This window comes from Phragmites australis, chromosome 5 (assembly GCF_958298935.1).
Source record: "Phragmites australis chromosome 5, lpPhrAust1.1, whole genome shotgun sequence".
In the NCBI taxonomy this organism is placed as follows: domain Eukaryota; kingdom Viridiplantae; phylum Streptophyta; class Magnoliopsida; order Poales; family Poaceae; genus Phragmites; species Phragmites australis.
In genome coordinates, this window is record NC_084925.1 from 34,045,271 (window position 1) to 34,063,822 (window position 18,552).

General features: G+C 46.1%; 2 protein-coding genes across 2 annotated transcripts; one reads left to right on the forward strand and one right to left on the reverse strand.

Moving 5' to 3' along the window:
- Positions 1–309: 309 nt before the first annotated feature.
- On the reverse strand, positions 310–5,119 carry LOC133919355 (phenylalanine ammonia-lyase-like). Its single transcript, XM_062363732.1, has 2 exons — positions 4,536–5,119; positions 310–2,339 (listed from the first exon to the last, which is right to left on the reverse strand). Exons 1-2 carry the CDS (start codon positions 4,931–4,933, stop codon positions 593–595), a joined length of 2,145 nt encoding a protein of 714 aa, XP_062219716.1. The 5' UTR covers positions 4,934–5,119; the 3' UTR covers positions 310–592.
- Positions 5,120–12,733: 7,614 nt separating this feature from the next.
- Positions 12,734–15,170, forward strand: LOC133919356 (phenylalanine ammonia-lyase-like). Its single transcript, XM_062363733.1, has one exon. The coding sequence runs from the start codon at positions 12,863–12,865 to the stop codon at positions 15,002–15,004; it is 2,142 nt and encodes a 713-aa protein (XP_062219717.1). The 5' UTR covers positions 12,734–12,862; the 3' UTR covers positions 15,005–15,170.
- The last annotated feature ends 3,382 nt before the right edge of the window (positions 15,171–18,552 follow it).

Genomic DNA, 18,552 nt, shown 5'->3' on the forward strand with positions numbered 1-18,552 from the left:
CTACTACTGATCATTTTTCCAACGCGGTCGGTAAGAATAACAAACTGCAACAATCCAATCATCCTTGTAAGTTGATCAATTCAACATACAACGGTTGGCCACCAGCAAAAGTAGGAGAACCACCACACAGCACACCCAACTCTCAAACATGGGCATCTCTTGCACTCCACTGTACCATGCTGTCCTTGTATATCAGAAACAGACAGCCATGGACCAGTTCGAGAACAGCACATGGCAGGACTGACAAACGAACTAATCGGCACTCCTGAACGATCAGAAAATGATCAATGTAAAACTTTTTATGTACCATTGTAGAACAAAATAATTTACTTTACCCCCAACATAAGTTAAAACAACAAAAAGTTTCATGAGCTGCGTGCCTGGTCATGCACATTGCAGGCCATGGCATCGCAGCGGCGGGAAACAACAACATTCACATCGACTTTAGGTACAAGGGAACGCAAATATAGTATGATCATCAGCTAGACTGATCATATACCATCACAGTAATCTTGAAATGGCTCTGTCTTGAGCCGCTATACTTTGTTTTCTACTGTATACCTTGTCCTCTCTCATCTTGTGTAGTTCAGATTCAGCAGAGTGGCAGGGGCTCGCCGTTCCACTCCTTGAGGCACTCGAGCAGCGGGTCGATGTGCTTGCGCTGGTTCATGGCCACGAGCACCTTGTTCAGCTCCTCGCCGGGGGACCGCGTCTTCTCGCCGGTCAGGTACTCGGTGCCGACCTCCTCGCGCACGAACCGGTACAGCGGGTACGAGCGGCACTCCTTGATCCTGTTCGGGACCAGCGGGGTACCGTTCTCCACGGCCGCGCGCGCGGCCTCCACCTCCTTGGGCAGCGCCGCGCGGAGCTGCTGCTCGAACTCGGCCACCTTGGCGAAGATGGAGGTCTCCAGGACGCGCTCGGCATCGCCGTTGGCGAGTGCGTGCTCGATGAGCACCGCGCGGAGCTTCTGCATCAGCGGGTAGTTGGGGCTGCACGGGTCGTCAGCGTACGCGAACACCGCCTCGCGGTCGATGGCGGTGAGCAGGTCCTTCTCGCAGAAGCGCGCGATGTGGAGGCCGCCCATGTTGTTCAAGCTCAGGGACTTCTTGGCCACCTGCATCAGGCAGTTCTTCACCGCGGTCTTCATGTTCTCCTCGAGGTGGCGCAGGTCGATGGCCTGGCACAGAGCGATCAGGAACGTGGAGGACATGAGCTTCAGGATGTCGATGGCCTCGGCGGTCTTCCTGGAGGAGATGAGACCGAGCGAGTTCACGTCCTGGTTGTGCTGCTCCGCGCTCTGGACATGGTTGGTCACCGGGTTGGCCAAGAACTGGAGCTCAGAGCAGTATGACGCCATGGCGATCTCAGCACCCTTGAAACCGTAGTCCAAGCTCGGGTTGCGCCCACCAGACAGGTTGGAGGGAAGGCCGTTGTTGTAGAAGTCGTTAACGAGCTCTGAGAACTGCGCGAACATGAGCTTGCCGATGGCAGCAATGGCGAGACGGGTGTTGTCCATGGACACACCAATGGGGGTACCCTGGAAGTTGCCGCCGTGGAGCGCCTTCCCACGGGAGACATCGATGAGCGGGTTGTCGTTGACGGAGTTGATCTCGCGCTCAATTGACTTGGTGGCGAAGCGGATGACTTCGATCTGTGGGCCGAGCCATTGCGGCGATGTGCGGAGTGCGTATCTGTCCTGCTTGGGCTTCATCAGTGGGTCGAGCTCGCCGAGCTTCTTAGCAAGCTTCATGTAAGAGCTGCCTTCCAAGATGTGCTCCATGATGGCGGCAGCCTCAATCTGTCCCGGGTGGTGCTTGAGCTTGTGGGTCAGGTGGTCGGTGTACTCCGGCTTGCCAGTCATGACCTCGCAGAACACCGCGGACAGGACCTCGGCCAGGATGGCGAGAACGTTCGCCTCAAAGAGCACGGTCGATGCAAGACCAGAGCCCACGGCTGTACCGTTCACCATGGCAAGGCCTTCCTTGGGCTGCAACTCAAAGAATCCGTGCTCGATGCCGGCAATCTTGAATGCCTCAGCAGCGTCGACCTTCCTGCCATCGGGAGCCACCGCAACAGAGTTTTGGCGGCCGGTGATGAGGCCAGCAATGTAGGACAGCGGGACCAGGTCGCCGGACGCGGTGATCGTGCCCCGGAGCGGCAGGCACGGCGTGACGTTGGCATTGAGTAGCTTGGCGATTGCCTCAAGGATCTCGAAGCGGATACCGGAGTAGCCCTGGAGGAGGGTGTTGATGCGCACGAGCATCGCCGCGCGGGTGGCCTCCGCCGGCAGAACGTGGCCGTCGGTGCCGGTGCCGAAGGCGCCGGCATTGAGGAATCTGTCAAACAGAGCGAGACAAACCAGAGGTTAATTCAGAGCTGCGAGTGGCATGCTAATTTGTTACCGCCGCACTGGTGAACAAAAACTGGTCAGAATTTACAACCCAGATTGAACAATAACTAGGCAAAGAAAAGAAATCTGTGCCGACTTAAGAGTTTAGATTGTTATTAGAGTCGGCCTATTGTTTATTTTATGTTTCCCATTGCAAGGAACTGCTACCAAGCAGGGAAAAAAATTCGGCTCCGTCATCTCGATAGAAAAAATTTACCATATTTATTGATATTCTATTTAAAGTTAGTTTAAATTTATTTAAATTTTATCTAATATATCTAATATATTATATTTACCGATGATCTCTAATAAATTTTATTTTCCAATAAAAGAAACCTGCTACCAAGTCATGATACATATCATACTAATCCCACTACAGATATGCAGGCTTGTCGGTGCCAGGAAAATATTATGCACCTTCGTATTTCCAGCCTGTGTAAGCGAAAAAGAAAAGGATTTTGGAACCTTATCTGCCGAAGTCCAAAGAAACCTCCCGGATATAAATACTGGAATAAGGTCTGTTTATTTTAGTTTATTTCTGATTTTGTTTTTGTCAGAAGCCGAGAAAACAAAACCTCAAATAAACGAGTTTGCTGAAAAATAATTTTTAAAAAAATCAGAAACAAGTTTATGAGTAAATGAATTAAAACGAAAAAGCTAGCGAAAAGTAATTTTTTCTAAAAAGTTATGTACTAAAAAAACAAAAAAATATTGTAAAGTTAACATCTAAAATAAAAAACAACTTTTAAAAAAACTAAACACATATTTTTAGAAAACTAAAAACAAAAACACAAACAAACGGATCCTATGCCTGCATGCTATTAGTAGTCGACTGCTTAAGTTTCCAAACTTTTTTATTGTGTTCATGTTTGTTTCACTCACGACACGTTCCTGGTGTACTTTCTACTTCTCATCAGCAAAAGAATGAAAATTTTCAATCTGACTTATGTTAGGTAAGGGAAAAAAGAAAGAAATTACTTTCTCTAATTCCAAATGTAAGTTCAGGACATCGCCACCGAGCTCTATCAGTGCAGAGCCTCACCAAACTTCTCCGTCGTGACGCGCGCACCCATCCCCATCCCTCCACGAGCCCACGTCGTGTCCATGTGCGAGGCTACGCGGTGCCGAAGACTTTGCCCGCCTACGTAGCCGAGACAGGGGGAGATGGCGCCCGCCAACCCACCAACCGATCGCCGAACAACAGCTGGCTCGGCTACTCGCGCGGCGTCGGTCGAGTCGAGTCAAAGCCGCCCAACAGCAGCAGGAGGACATCCTCTCTCCCCGGCGAAGAAGGGAAAAATGAATCCTTTTCTACTCCCACCAAACAAGCGAGTACAGATGGGCCACGCTGGCGGTGAGCAGTGAGCTACCGCGAGCCGCCGACGCGCCGGCCAACCTCGCATCTCGATTCTCCATCAAATACCGGGAAGGGCGGGATTTCCGTGTGCCTACCGAGCTGTCGAGGCAGCTTTGTGTGACGGGTGGGGACTAGATGGCACACCGAACAGTGGTGCACCGGGGTGTGCGTGCTGCGGTGTCCGCTCGTGCCGGACCATCCGTTACTATCGACAGGACAGCAGCTTCGGTGCATCGTCCTCGGTTATCACGCGCGGTGTCTGGGGCTGGGAAAGTGCAGCCGTGTCATGGGAACTGAACTGGATCAGAGAGAATAGTTAATGGTGCATGCAAGGCTTTGAGAAAAGAGTTAATGGTGGCTGGCTTTAAGTAGAAAAAGCAAGGGTAAAACAGGTTAGATAAACTTAAAATTCTTAAACGACGGATTTTCAAACACTCGATTTAAAACTCTCCAAACGACACCTGAAACCATGGATCAGTATTTGCGAAGGCTGCATGAAGTAAATCGGTGAAATGATCGATTAGAAAAAGGCAGGTTTCAGCCGGTTTATGGCCGTCCCACCGACGACCTAGCTAGGATCCCAACAAGAATCTTTTGCTTGGAAAGCATGGAATCCCGTGCGGTAAACGAGTAGCAGGGCAATAAACCACTTCGCAGTAGTACTACTCCATGCTAGAATCATCATCTAACTATGAACTAGTACAAAGCTCAGAATTAAACTGCCATGAAATTTAATCAAGCAAACAGGTAAGGAAGCTCATTTGGGGCTGGGAAATTATTTCTCACCTGATGAGCTCCCTCTGGAGCGCGCCGCCCTCCTTGGTGCGGCGGTGGGAGGTGGCCCCGAAGCCGGTGGTGACACCGTAGCTGTCGGTGCCGTTCATCATGCTGTTCATGACCCAGTCGCTGCTGGCCTTGACGCGGCCCCGGGCGGACTCGTCCAGCTCCACGCGGGCCTCGCCGGCGCCGGCAGCCACGGCGGCCACCTGCGCGATGCTCAGGCTCGCGCCCTCGATCTTTACCAGCGGCTCCCGGTACTCCGACACCATCCTCTTCACCTCCTCCAAATGGCTCCCCGAAAGATCCTCCGCCGCCTTGCCCCAGTTCAAGGGGTCGGCGGGCGGCGCCGACATGCACAGGCCGTCGCCGTTCAGGGAGCGGACAAGGCCGGTCTCGCACTCCATTGCAGCCACACAAGGCGAACACAAACGAAAGTAAAAGTGGTGGGGGAAGACGAGAATAGTAGTATGGCTAGATGATTAGTATAGCTAATGCGTGCGTGTGTTGTAGAAGAAGAGCTTTGTGGAATGCAAGGCTCTTCTTGGAAGGGAACGAGGGGGCGGAGGCTCTTAAATAGCGTGGCCATGGGTGGGGGTTGTTGGGGTCACTCTCAGTCAGGCATGGTGTTGGGTGCCGGCGAGCTGACCCAGCCAGGCCGCCCTGGCCCTTGGATGGACCTGCCAACCGTGGCCAGCGCGGCAGCCGGCTCCCGCGCGCAGCCGGCCGTCCCGTGGCTGCCTGCCTGCCGCCCTCGCGCGCAGTTGGGAGTGGGAAGGAGTAGGACAGGAGCGTCACGGCGCGCATACATCGGGTCGGAGCCGGACGGGCGCACCCGCACTAGCTTCGGGTTGCGTTGGGTTGGGCGCGCTGGTGGGCTGGTGATGGGTGGCGAATGGATGTGACGGGGTTGGTTGGTGGCCTCGTGGCTGGTGCCTGCGTGTGGACGTGAGATTCTGCCGCAGTCTTACAGCCTCGGTCAGTCGGGTCAGACTGCCCCGTCGCCCGTTCAGTACACACGCAACGCAGCCCACGTCGAGAGATTGGAGACGCTGCAAGCCTGCGAAATCTTCAAGAAGACAGAACGAAATGACGAATCCACTTCGTTTATTAGTACTAACTATATACTTCCTCTAACTGTAAATATAGATCGTTTTATATTTATGTATAGAAATTAAAAAAATTATTTATTTTATATTGAAAAAGATAACATATTCATTTATAAAAGTGATAGTATTTATTAAACAAGAATAAAAAAGAATAAAAGAGAAAAAAAATATAAAAATTCAAAAATAATTTATATTTAGAGAATATAAAATAAGACTAAAATTATCTATATTTATAATTATAGGAAGTACTCAGCTGAAGGAATGGAGGTAATGGTCACAGTTTCACGAGGCCAAAGTTGTCTCCCATCTGATTCTGGGCCAACAAGGGAGCTTCCACGGAAAGCAAGGCGCTCCAGATCTGGCGCAGCAGGTTGTTTAACTTCCCCAGTACTATTGCCAGTTGAGGAAGCAAAATGTTGTGTGGTACCAAGTTCTGATATTAAATAACTACAATGTGATCATGTTAATAATGTGATTAGTACTACTGTAATATTTTACCTTGATAATTTTTTTATTAAAAATTAGTCTTTTATTTTTTTTATGAGCTAGGTTAGTGTCATTTAGTTACAAAACGTATAAAATTAGAAGAAGAGATAAAAAAAATTATATTAGTGTAATAGAAAATTATTTATACTTCAAAGTTGTACTCGAATCGTATATGTGTCTTGATTTGATTAGTATATATTTTGATCAACTGTTAAAATCTTGCGTTAGAGGTAGACAGCCCAACCAAAACCAAAATAAGTTTATCTTGCCTGCGTGTTATGTTTTGCCTGCTGCTTGCTTGATGTGACTTCTTTGAGCTATACGGTGCTTCTTAATCTATGTTAGTAAGAATTTTGAAATTTTTATTATGAATTTTAGTTATAGATTAATTGTATTTTACGTGGACTCTTTATTTAGGTACTTGATTTTTATAATAATTTGATTTTTTATAAGACTATTTGACATGGACACTTCTCTTTTTCTATTTTAGCCCCATTTTCAATTATTATTAATTTTATTTTACTTGGACTCTTTATTTTAATATTTTTCTTTCCAAATTATATGGAAATCAAGCTGCTAATTTTATTATAATTTTTAGTTCCGAATTTAGCTATTTATTAATCGTATTTGATATGAACTCTTTGGTTTCTGGATTTAGCTATTTATTAATCGTATTTTGTGCCCAAGATCGGAACACATATTTTTTCAATATATCACATCGCAACAAAGCTTAACAAAGACATGCAATAATGAGTATAAATGAAGTGCAACAATGTATGCTACAATATGCATAACAATAAGCTAAAAGTGAAAGACAGACAAAATAATAGCAAACTTTGCAATCTAAATGACTTTGGAACCTCCGGGTTCTGGAACCTCCAAGTTGTACTCCGAACGGGGGTTCTTTGCTAAATCCAAATCGAATTAACCGAACCCTCTGGGTTTAACCCAGACTATCCGGGTTATGCAAATTATCTTGGTGAGGTTCCGGAAGAGGGTGCTCGGTTAAAAGCACTGCAAATTATCCGGACCCTCTGGGTTTAACCTGGACTATCAGGGTTGGACTGACTTACACTTTTTGATGATCTTTCTCGACTGATTCGACTCGCATGTTAAATCTATCATACATAAACATACATATACATTATACAAAGGGTTCTAGACTTAACTTGCACAAACCCTAATGACTTTCTAGCATAATTCATCGGAGTTTTCACTTGGCTACCTGGACTATCCGGGTTGTCCACAGAGGTTGCTTTGAGGGGAAAAACTCGACCGGTTTGATTTGCAAGCCTCTCCAAACCAAAGGAAAACATGTTGTAGATAGTTCATAGAGTCTAAAACTCACTCACCAACCTAGAAACATGATTTCTAGCACAAATCTCATATAAATCATCTCTTTTTGCTTCAAAGCTTAAGAACTCGAGAACTCCATAAACTTAGCTCCAAACTCAAAATCGACCCACCAATTCACACATTCTTACTGAGGGAATCCTAAGGGACTTACCCACGGTGCTTGTGGAGGTTGGTGACCACCAGGTGATGAAGGAAACGAAGAAATCGACCAGGAAGAGGAGTCCAACCGCGGTTCCTCGTGCTTCAAGCAAAAACACCAAGAATAGCTCAAATCCTTCAGGAAAACAAAAATAAATTGAATGGATGAGGAGCTTAGGAGCTAATGATCATGTGAATACCACATGTGTACCTTGATTCGGCTTCTAGAGGGAGGAATCAAGGGAGAAAGAGAGAGAGCTTGAGAGAGAGGTATTTGCCCTCTCCTTGGCCGCTTGGAAATGGGAGGGAGTGAGAAAGAGCACGGTGGGAGTGAGGGAGTGGGTGGGGGCTACTGCCCTAAGAGGAGATGGGTGATTGGCTACCCATGTGGGTTCTACATTGTCGGAGGATGAACTCCACAAGTGGGGATCCGGAGGGACCTCCTTTGAGATTCGGTCGGAGGATGATTCTGAATCTACCTTGTACGTGAAATAAATGAGAGTAAATGAGATGCAGGTGGGACGAATGATCGGATGCTGGTGAAAATAAATGCTCAGGGGATTTTAGACAGGTTCGGGCCGCATGGAGCCATGCTGCACACTTGCCTAATGTACTGTAGCTATGCTGCTATAGGGGTAGCTAACCGGACTGCCTGAACTGACATGGCTTAGTTGACCCGATCGTGTCGGTACGCACAGGATCCAGGTAGGAAAAACGTGTCAGCGACATGCAGTGTTGGCTCTATTTGACCTCGGGGCCAGCACATGACTGCGTGAGACGTGTACCTTGCGTTAAGCCGGAGGGGCTAAGGGGTTCTTCGTGGTCCCTCTGGAGGGTGTGCGAAGGTGTCCCCCAATCGTTGGCATGCAATAGAATGACACAACGGCAACCTCCCACACCTCACGGTGACGACAATCTCACCAATGTAGCATGGAGCAGCGCAACAACTCCCTTGTTGTGGCCATGGTGGGGGATGGCAAGCCCGTTCAATGAGTGTTCTGCTTCTCGCCTGCCAACGAGCCACACCGCAATAGAGGCCGCATATGAGCCGGCACGTCGGCAGTAGCATGACGGTGACTCCGTTGTGCGGGTCGCACGCCTGTGCAGCGCTAGCGGCTCGATGACCACATGCTCGACGTAGAGACATCAACGGTGAACTGCGCGACTCTTCGCTCGAAGTTTGAGCTATGTGACAGTATTGGGTTTCCATGTTCTCTCCTCCCGCTGTTGTCTCGACCTTGTGTCTAACATGGCCTCTTGTGTCTAGATCTCTACGGATAACACCAGCTATTGGGGCACGAAAACATGCCCCAAGCATAACACGGCGAGAGCCTCTTCCAACGAGGAGGCTCAAGCTTAGGGATGAATAGAGAGCTAGATGGAGAGAGTGAGAGAGAACAGAGTTGGTGTAATAGGTGGAGAACTTGGTGTCCTCCTCCCATTCCCTTTGAGGGCTTATTTTATACAGAGAACTGGTAGGAGATATTACCATCCCGTCTTTAAGATATTATGTTACAATCATGTGCATAGGAATACATTTTAGGCTTTTCACCCCTTTACATATGATGTAGTAACATGGGTACTAGACTGCTATAGTAATACTACAGTGTATTGTCTAAATATTTTAAAGCTAGGATTTTTTTTCCCCAACAGTAGGTATTTGACGTAAACAAGTGACTGGTCTAGTTTTGGGTACTTGGAACAATTTACAACTGAGGACATTCGTATCCTGGAGTATGATTATTCAAAACACATTTGTTTGAACAGATCGATCGGCTCTTGATGAGGATTTTATAATTAATAATTAAGAATTTATTAAAAATATGTTATATCTAGAGATAGATATCCACAATACACGTGTCCTTAGTCCGGGACGGTAAGTTTCATAACCGTCAAGAAGTAAATAAAGCATGTGTTGTTATTCCAAACACTTTATTGTGTTCTATATGAAAATTATTTATAGATTAGAAATGAGTCATCTAAATATTCGGAAATAATACAATATGAAAATATTATACCTATAGAAGGTACATCTTCTCGACCCAACTATATAAGAAGGAGAGGAGTACATCCCAGAGAAAAGAGAGGGAGAGCCAAGGAGGGATTGAGCCAAGAGACAAGCCAGAAGTCGGAAATGCAATATGAAGCAAGTTTAGTTGAATAGAAATAGAAATAATCTATTGAGATTCATAATAGATTCGAGCTACAATTACATTCATTCCATAAATAGTTTCATGATTTAGAATACGAGAAAACTCACCGAAATCCTTAGGATTAGATACAAATACATATTTACTGTAATTATTTTTCTGAGATTAATCAAAGCAGAACATGACAATATGACCATTATTCTAAGAAAAGCTTGAATTTGTATAAAATTACATATCCTTTTCAATACGCACAATTAATAACCAAATATTCCTACTTTAAATGAGTATTCATATAATCTATTTTTACCGATCATCGATAGCTCTGGAGTATCATTGGGTTGAAAAAAAAATTCAGTCAACGACTGCAGAATTCTCCATTATTTGAACAGATCAAATGTTCACTGCAATTACGTAGTTTGATGGCTCCATCAGAAATTTCTCGCCTAACTCTCTTAATTTATGGATCGTCCTGACACTCCAATGATCACTGACAGTATGGTTATGCTTGCAGATCAAACAACACGTACTGTGCTAATTATTAGAAGACGCATGGTACTCATCAGTCTTCTCGATTCAGTACTTTCGTTTTTGGTCGCAGTCCTCGGTCTCCTCCTGACTCTTGAGTCCCTTGGTGTTCATTTGTTCGGTCATCCGCATCTACACTGATTAAACTGAAGAGAATTTTCCAGAAATGTCACTTCTTTCTTTCACAAAGCCCTGATAGTCATAGTAAGTAACGTTTCACATCCGGAATTCTGAGTACTGACCAAACCACACCACAGTGGTAACATTGTGAAAATTCACAGCCTACATGCCAACATCGTCACCATAAAGCACAACTGACAAAATCGCAACTGAATATTCTTATCTCCTTTCTTATGCTTAACTTCCCCGTCCCTTTCCTCCCAAAAAAAAAAAAAAAAAAAATCCCCGTTCCTTCTCCATTCAGTTATTCCGCACAAACTGGTCTGACAATGGCCTACAGCCATCTGGCTGTCGAGCTAGCATGTTCTCCATATAAACGAGACCACAGAACCCGTATGGCCTGACAATCCAAGTGGACACACTGCCGTGGTCCTCAGCTCGAGTCGTGTTCTTCACATGGAAGTAGGTCCGTCACATGAAGGCATGAGGCCACGAGGATGCCAAGTATACAATATGTGTTTGGTTACCTGAAGTCATGAGAAGGTCTTCGTATATAGGCACACTTGGTTTCATGCATATACATTTATCAACACACAGTCATACACCCATACGCAGACCGATCAATAGGGTGAGGTAGGGCAGGCCGCCCTACCTTCTCAGTAGTGAGACCTTCAAGTCGATCATTTTACACCGTATTTTTTATCTCCGACGACACTAATTTATAGCTGAGTAGCTGATTCTGTCCTATCTATATTTTTAAACTGAATCCGCTACTGTATACATCTATGATCCTCGCATTTTTTATGTACACGAAGGTGACACGAACCGGCACGGGACCAGCATTTATGTGCGCTCTTGTGGCTCTAGCAAGTGATGGTGCTGTGACAGTTAGGATGAACAAATGCAGTGTCCACGACAGAGGTTCCATTGCCACAGCCTATGTGAAGCGCTAAGGTATGCAACGTATGCTATGAGTTGTTGAGGAATCGGCCGTATGGTTCCTAGCTTCAGCTGCATGCCTGCATCCTGGTGTTAGGTATCCCAATGGAACTCGTGTGTACTGATCGTTTTCAAAGGGAGGAAATAATTAAGCTAGTGTGGCCTGTCAAATAGCGAGAAGATTTTTACGGTACACCTAAATAAGTGTATGTCGTACATTTCTTTCATCCGGTGGTTTAGATTGATCCAATGATACTCTATCGCCCATCAGTATCATAGGTATCATTAAAGAGTATTATGTGTATCATAAGGGTAGGATTGAAAAAAAAATCATGATAAATTTGTAAATTATATGTTTAATTAAGGAATATCAAAATGTTAGTTTATTCCTCGGATAAGCTTTCACTTGTTCTGTTCATTTCATTTATTAGTGTTTTTACCCTCCGTCGGCTGGTATGGGTGACGAAGGTGCGAAGTCCGGTCAGTCAATGACGTAATTACCCCTAAGGGTACCAAGATAATTACAATAATATCTACTAAAATGGACGGTTAGATCACAACAATAATACTCTCCACCATTTAGTATCATGGTGTACTGTAAAGGTTCTCAGTAGCGATGGGTGACGATGCTAGCTAGAGGCGTGCGTTGAGCCATGTCAACCGACAGGTGTTCCTTGTGATCAGCCACGGCCCAGGGAGTCATATCAAAAGCATCACCAGCAATCCTACGCATCATTAGTGGTGTGCATTGATTCTTAAGGTCGGCCATAGTTTCGCATAGAGGTGGTAGTCCTGTTTGGTATAGTTTCTGCTGGTGCAATTTAGCTTGGGAGAGAAGCGAGTGAAAGATAGATTCTTCTTAGTACAATCTCAATTTCTGCGTACTTATAAGCTATTGTAGAATTCCGTCGCTTGGCAGCACTTCAGCTTCAGCACCTGCAGCTACGAATAGTAAGCTTCAACAGAAAACCACTCGAAGTTTAATCTCTACAATAGTGTACCTTGATGGGCTTCTCAATAGAACAACTTGTTCGTACGAAGCTAAAAATCATTTCCTAGTGACTTAACAGAGATAGAACCGAATACAGCAAGGTCAGCCGAGGCGACCACGATGAACGGAGCCCTCGGCCCCTCACCAACCCCCGTGCCTCGCAGAGTCGCAGGCGTGCACCAACCGCAGACCGCGCGACCAAGCCATGCGACCAGAGCCAGCGGCGACCACGAAATTTCGACGCTTTCCACGCAACCGCCCCCCACCCTCCCAAGAAAAATATACTGGCAACGCGGCAGGCGGCATTCGTCGATTTTCTCTCGACCAAACCCCTGCCGCCCACTCCCTATTTAAACCCGGCCTCCCACTCCATTTCGCTCCAAGAAGAGCAGCACCATCCAGTGCATTACAAGCTCTTCTCCGATACACACTACGATACTACAAAACTAACAAGCCATCGTCTAGTTCTGATCCCTAATCACTTTCAGCTTAGTGCGTTGGTTGAATTCTCTGCCCTTTGCAATGGAGTGCGAGAACGACCACGTTGCTGCTGCCAACGGCGACGCCCTGTGCATGGCGACGCCGCGCGCCGACCCTCTTAACTGGGGCAAGGCGGCGGAGGAGCTGATGGGCAGCCACCTGGACGAGGTAAAGAGGATGGTGGCGGAGTACCGCCAGCCTCTGGTGAAGATCGAGGGCGCCAGCCTCAGGATCGCGCAGGTCGCGGCGGTGGCCGCGGCCGGCGAGGCCAAGGTCGAGCTCGACGAGTCCGCTCGTGAACGTGTCAAGGCCAGCAGCGACTGGGTCATGAACAGCATGATGAACGGCACCGACAGCTACGGTGTCACCACTGGCTTCGGCGCAACATCCCACCGGAGGACCAAGGAGGGTGGCGCTCTGCAGAGGGAGCTCATCAGGTTCCTCAATGCCGGCGCCTTCGGAACCGGCACAGACGGCCACGTTCTGTCGGCCGAGGCAACGCGGGCGGCCATGCTCGTCCGTATCAACACCCTTCTCCAGGGATACTCCGGAATCCGCTTTGAGATTCTCGAGGCGATTGTCAAGCTGCTCAATGCCAACGTCACGCCGTGCTTGCCACTCAGGGGCACGGTCACCGCGTCCGGTGACCTCGTCCCGTTGTCCTACATTGCTGGCCTCGTCACCGGGCGTGAGAACTCTGTGGCCGTGGCCCCAGATGGCACCAAGGTGAACGCCGCTGAGGCGTTCAAGATTGCCAGCATCCAGGGCGGCTTCTTCGAGTTGCAGCCCAAGGAAGGTCTTGCCATGGTAAATGGCACGGCCGTCGGCTCTGGACTTGCCTCCACAGTGCTCTTTGAGGCGAACATTCTTGCCATCCTTGCCGAGGTCCTGTCCGCCGTATTCTGTGAGGTCATGAACGGCAAGCCAGAGTACACCGACCACCTTACGCACAAGCTGAAGCATCACCCTGGACAGATAGAGGCTGCTGCCATCATGGAGCACATCTTGGAGGGCAGCTCCTACATGAAGCTTGCTAAGAAGCTCGGTGAACTCGACCCATTGATGAAGCCTAAGCAAGACCGGTACGCGCTCCGCACGTCGCCACAATGGCTTGGTCCTCAAATCGAGGTGATTCGTGCTGCCACCAAGTCCATTGAGCGCGAGATCAACTCCGTCAACGACAACCCGCTCATCGACGTCGCCCGCAGCAAGGCGCTTCACGGTGGCAACTTCCAGGGCACACCCATCGGCGTGTCCATGGACAATACCCGCCTCGCCATTGCTGCCATTGGCAAGCTCATGTTTGCGCAGTTCTCGGAGCTGGTCAATGACTTCTACAACAACGGCCTGCCCTCGAACTTGTCCGGCGGGCGCAACCCGAGCTTGGACTACGGCTTTAAGGGCGCCGAGATCGCTATGGCCTCGTACTGCTCTGAGCTGCAGTTCCTGGGCAACCCGGTGACCAACCACGTCCAGAGCGCGGAGCAGCACAACCAGGACGTGAACTCGCTTGGCCTTGTCTCGTCTAGGAAGACGGCTGAAGCCATCGAAATCCTGAAGCTCATGTCCTCGACATTCTTAGTCGCTCTGTGCCAGGCCATCGATCTGCGCCACATCGAGGAGAACGTCAAGAGCACTGTCAAGAGCTGCGTGATGACGGTGGCAAAGAAGGCTCTGAGCACCAACTCCACCGGTGACCTCCACGTCGCCCGCTTCTGCGAGAAGGACCTGCTCCAGGAGATCGAGCGTGAAGCGGTGTTCGCGTACGCCGACGACCCGTGCAACGCCAATTATCCACTGATGAAGAAGCTCCGTAATGTGCTCGTGGAGCGCGCCCTCGCCAATGGTATGGCCGAGTTCAATGCGGAGACGTCCGTGTTCGCCAAGGTCGCCCAGTTCGAGGAGGAGCTGCGCGCCGCATTGCCTAAGGCGGTCGAGGCTGCACGGGCGGCAGTCGAGAACGGCACTGCAGCGATACCTAACAGGATCAAGGAATGCCGCTCGTACCCTCTGTACCGGTTCGTGCGCGAGGAGGTCGGTACCGAGTACCTGACCGGCGAGAAGACGCGGTCGCCCGGCGAGGAGCTGAACAAGGTGCTCGTGGCCATCAACCAGGGAAAGCACATCGACCCGCTGCTCGAGTGCCTCAAGGAGTGGAACGGCGAGCCCCTGCCCATCTGCTGAAGAGAGGGTCTAAAGACAGTATTTTTTAGCTGATGACACTTCCTTTTTTTATATTTTCGTTGTTTAGCTGCTTTGAGCATTGTCTGGTGGGCGTTCAAAAAGTTATTGTAGCAACTTGTAAGTTTGGGAGCATTGTGAATCATATTGATATCTATATATTTATCTATTATCTTAACATTTAAAGTGCAAAAGGAGCTACTATGTTCACTCTTAACGTCACAAAATTACCACGCTAACCGAAAAAAAAGATATGAACCACTTATTGTTACAAACATTTAACTGTCTAGATTTATCAAAAGAGTCCATATCAAATATAATTAATAAATAACTAAATTCAGAATTAAAAAATATGAAGAGAAAAAGAGAAAGATCTATATCGTTGATTTTCATGGAACCAGGTTATAGCGATGTAGATTTAATCCAGAGAAATCCGTATTGAAGTTGAGATGTCGCGCAACAAACTAAAATTAGGACTCTAGAGTCCTATTTGGAGAGCAACCTTTTTGCTAGAAGGAAACTAATTTTGCTAGAAGGAAACTAATATGAATTCTATCAATTATATTAGAAACTGGTCAACAAAAGAAGCTTCATCTTTCGCTCTCAGGCATAGAAATTACAATGTTAATTACAGAAAAAAAAAACTAAGTGTCACTATATATGTTTATAAATCATCCACTAATGTCATTATGAGAACCAGCCATTACAAAAAATGAAACACAAAATACCGATATACATGTTTCTCTATTACTCACATATGCCATTATTAAAAAATTAGAGTCCTTTTGGAAACTAATCTAAACGATCAACACATGCAATTTTCTCAGATACGATTAGTAAAGAGAATAAGATATTGAAAACAAAAATTAGAAGGAATCTTATGTAGATAAAATATGGGATGCCAATCTGTATTAGAGTCCTTATAGAAACTATTCTAAAATACCCTAATCCCAAAACTTGCAATTTCCTAACGTAACATTTGGCAAGAAGGGTATATACGACCACGTGGAGGGGAACAAAAGGCGAAAATGCAGCTGGGGAGGGAAAAAAAAGAGATGAAGCGAATCTAAGCTTTTTGGCGAGGTATGCCAACTTTTGAGGCAGGTGTTCAAGGTGATAGTGGCCAGGTCATGCGGGGCTCAGTTGCCAACACGACTTTCGATCTTGGTGTAAATCCGGTGGAAGGTAGTAGTGTGATGCCATCCAGGACAGTGGCGAGATGTGCATCATCAAACGGCAATTCAGCGTCACTGTCACGCTTGAATTTGATGACTACGGCAGCTTTGTGGCATGCAGGACACGATGGTGAAGGCGATTCAGCCGCCATTCCTGAGCACGCGATGGCGGGCCAAGCGAGACACATGGCTGCGTGCTTGAGTTTCAAGGTTGTTCAAGCAGCAGTTGGTCGTGCGTTTTGGCGCATGTCGAAGTTGCGGTGCAAGCTGTGATATGGGTTGTGTGTCCTCCATGGAATCGAAGCAACGTGGCACAGCATGCGAGCCACAGGTAGAGGTGATCCCCCTGCTCTCCATGCATGGATAGATCAGTTTGGTGCATAAACATAACTAAATTTCAGTTCTAAATTCTGATTGAACTTCCAGTTTTCAAGTTTGAACTAGATTATGCAACTAAGAGATCAAAAGGGTTGCAGATCAAATTCATGGTGAGGTGAGAGAGAGAGAGAGAGGGAGAGAGAGAGAGAGAGAGAGAGAGAGAGAGAGAGAGAGAGATGAGGCAGCAATCGGCTCTATATCCTCTAGTTTTCAGGTTTGAACTAGATTATGCAACTAGGAGATCAAAAGGGTTGCAGATCAAATTCATGGTGAGGTGAGAGAGAGAGAGAGAGAGAGAGATATGAGGCAGCAATCGGCCCTATATTCTCCTGTTCGTCCAAACCGAGCAACACCGATGACCCCTCACCTCTAGGTCATGGCTACACGTAGACGAGGCTTGGGGTCGCAGTACCAAGCAAACAAGGGGCAAAGCACAGCGTGCCGGATAACAAATAGCAGAGCTGTGACCTATAGCAATGGCCGGGAGTAGCAACAGTTCAATGTCCTATGCAACTATTTGGTTGAATTGATTAGGGAAAAAATAAAAATGAAACAACAAATCTCTAGACGGACTGCACCTTTGTTAATTATAGAAAAAAGAAAATATTTGCACTATTAGTTATAGAGGGCATAGCTTATAGGTTGAGATCAATTTCGTACAAATAACTGAAGTAGCAAGAAAAGGGATAAAACGACTAAGAGGAGAGGGAAGACCCAATGGTGTTGAAATGCAGGCGTCAAAGCGAAGGAAGTTGAAACACTTGCATGCCGTTAATACCTCATGCTCACTATTGACTGGATTCGACGGCCTTTAGTTACCGAATCTCACTGCACCCCGAGAAAGGAATAAGAAGATTTACTGAAAAACCAAACTTTATCACTAGTCAATGAGTCGAAGGTAAATCTTAACATGCACATGAATGAGCAATCTAATTAATAGATTGTAAGTATTCTTGGACTGTTACTTTCTTATCTATTTTTCCTATGAATAAAGCATTCATATATTTTGTAAGGCTTGAATTTGTAGTAATTATTCTAATGTAGCACTAAGAACTAATTATGCTTGATTGTCATGCAGCGTTCGTACCTTGTTGCAAAGGACTTCATGTATGAGGGTGTTACATATAGATTGTTGTGGTTTTGTCCAAAGACAAGACGTTTTACCCTTCACAATACAGTGTTTAACCAGAGTTTCATGTCGTGGTGCAATTGAGCTATGATTGGGCAAAATACAAGATAACTAAGTGGTACAGTTGCATCAAAATGGGTAGCGATTAGGAGGGACTGAAACATAATCAGATATGGTATTGGAGATTAAATTAGAAAATAGTTTAGTAGAGACAAGAGATAGAAGACATTTGCTGAGTGTGATACTCACCAATGACATAAGATCCTCTGATTTCTATATAAATTAATTATAATTTTTTTTGCACATATTATCAACATATTGATTGATATTATTCAACAGATATACCTACATTTTACTTAAGTTCATAGTAAGCAAGCTACGATGAACATTGAACATGTTTATTCATTTCAAATGACCGCATAAGGGACAAAATAATATATACAAAGATAAATAGTTTTAAAAAAATTATCAAGTCTAGCCGTGCAAATGCGCGGGGCACCTTGCTAGTTATATTATTATTTGAGGAGAAAAAGAAGCCACCACGTTCGCTCTCAAGGTCACGAAATTACCACGTTAATTAATCAGAAAAAAGAAAAGAATATGTAGATCACTTATTGTTACAAACATCTAACGATCTAGATTAAACTAAAGAGAATATATCAAATATGATTAAGAAATAGCTAAATATGGAAATCAAAGAGTCCATATCAAATACGATTAATAAATACCTAAATTTGAAATTAAAAAATATGAAAAATTAGCAGTTCAATTTCCATACAATTTGGAAAGCAAAATATCTAAATATAGAGTCCAAATAGAATAAAATTAATAATAATTAAAATTAGGGTCAGAATAGAAGAATAAGGATA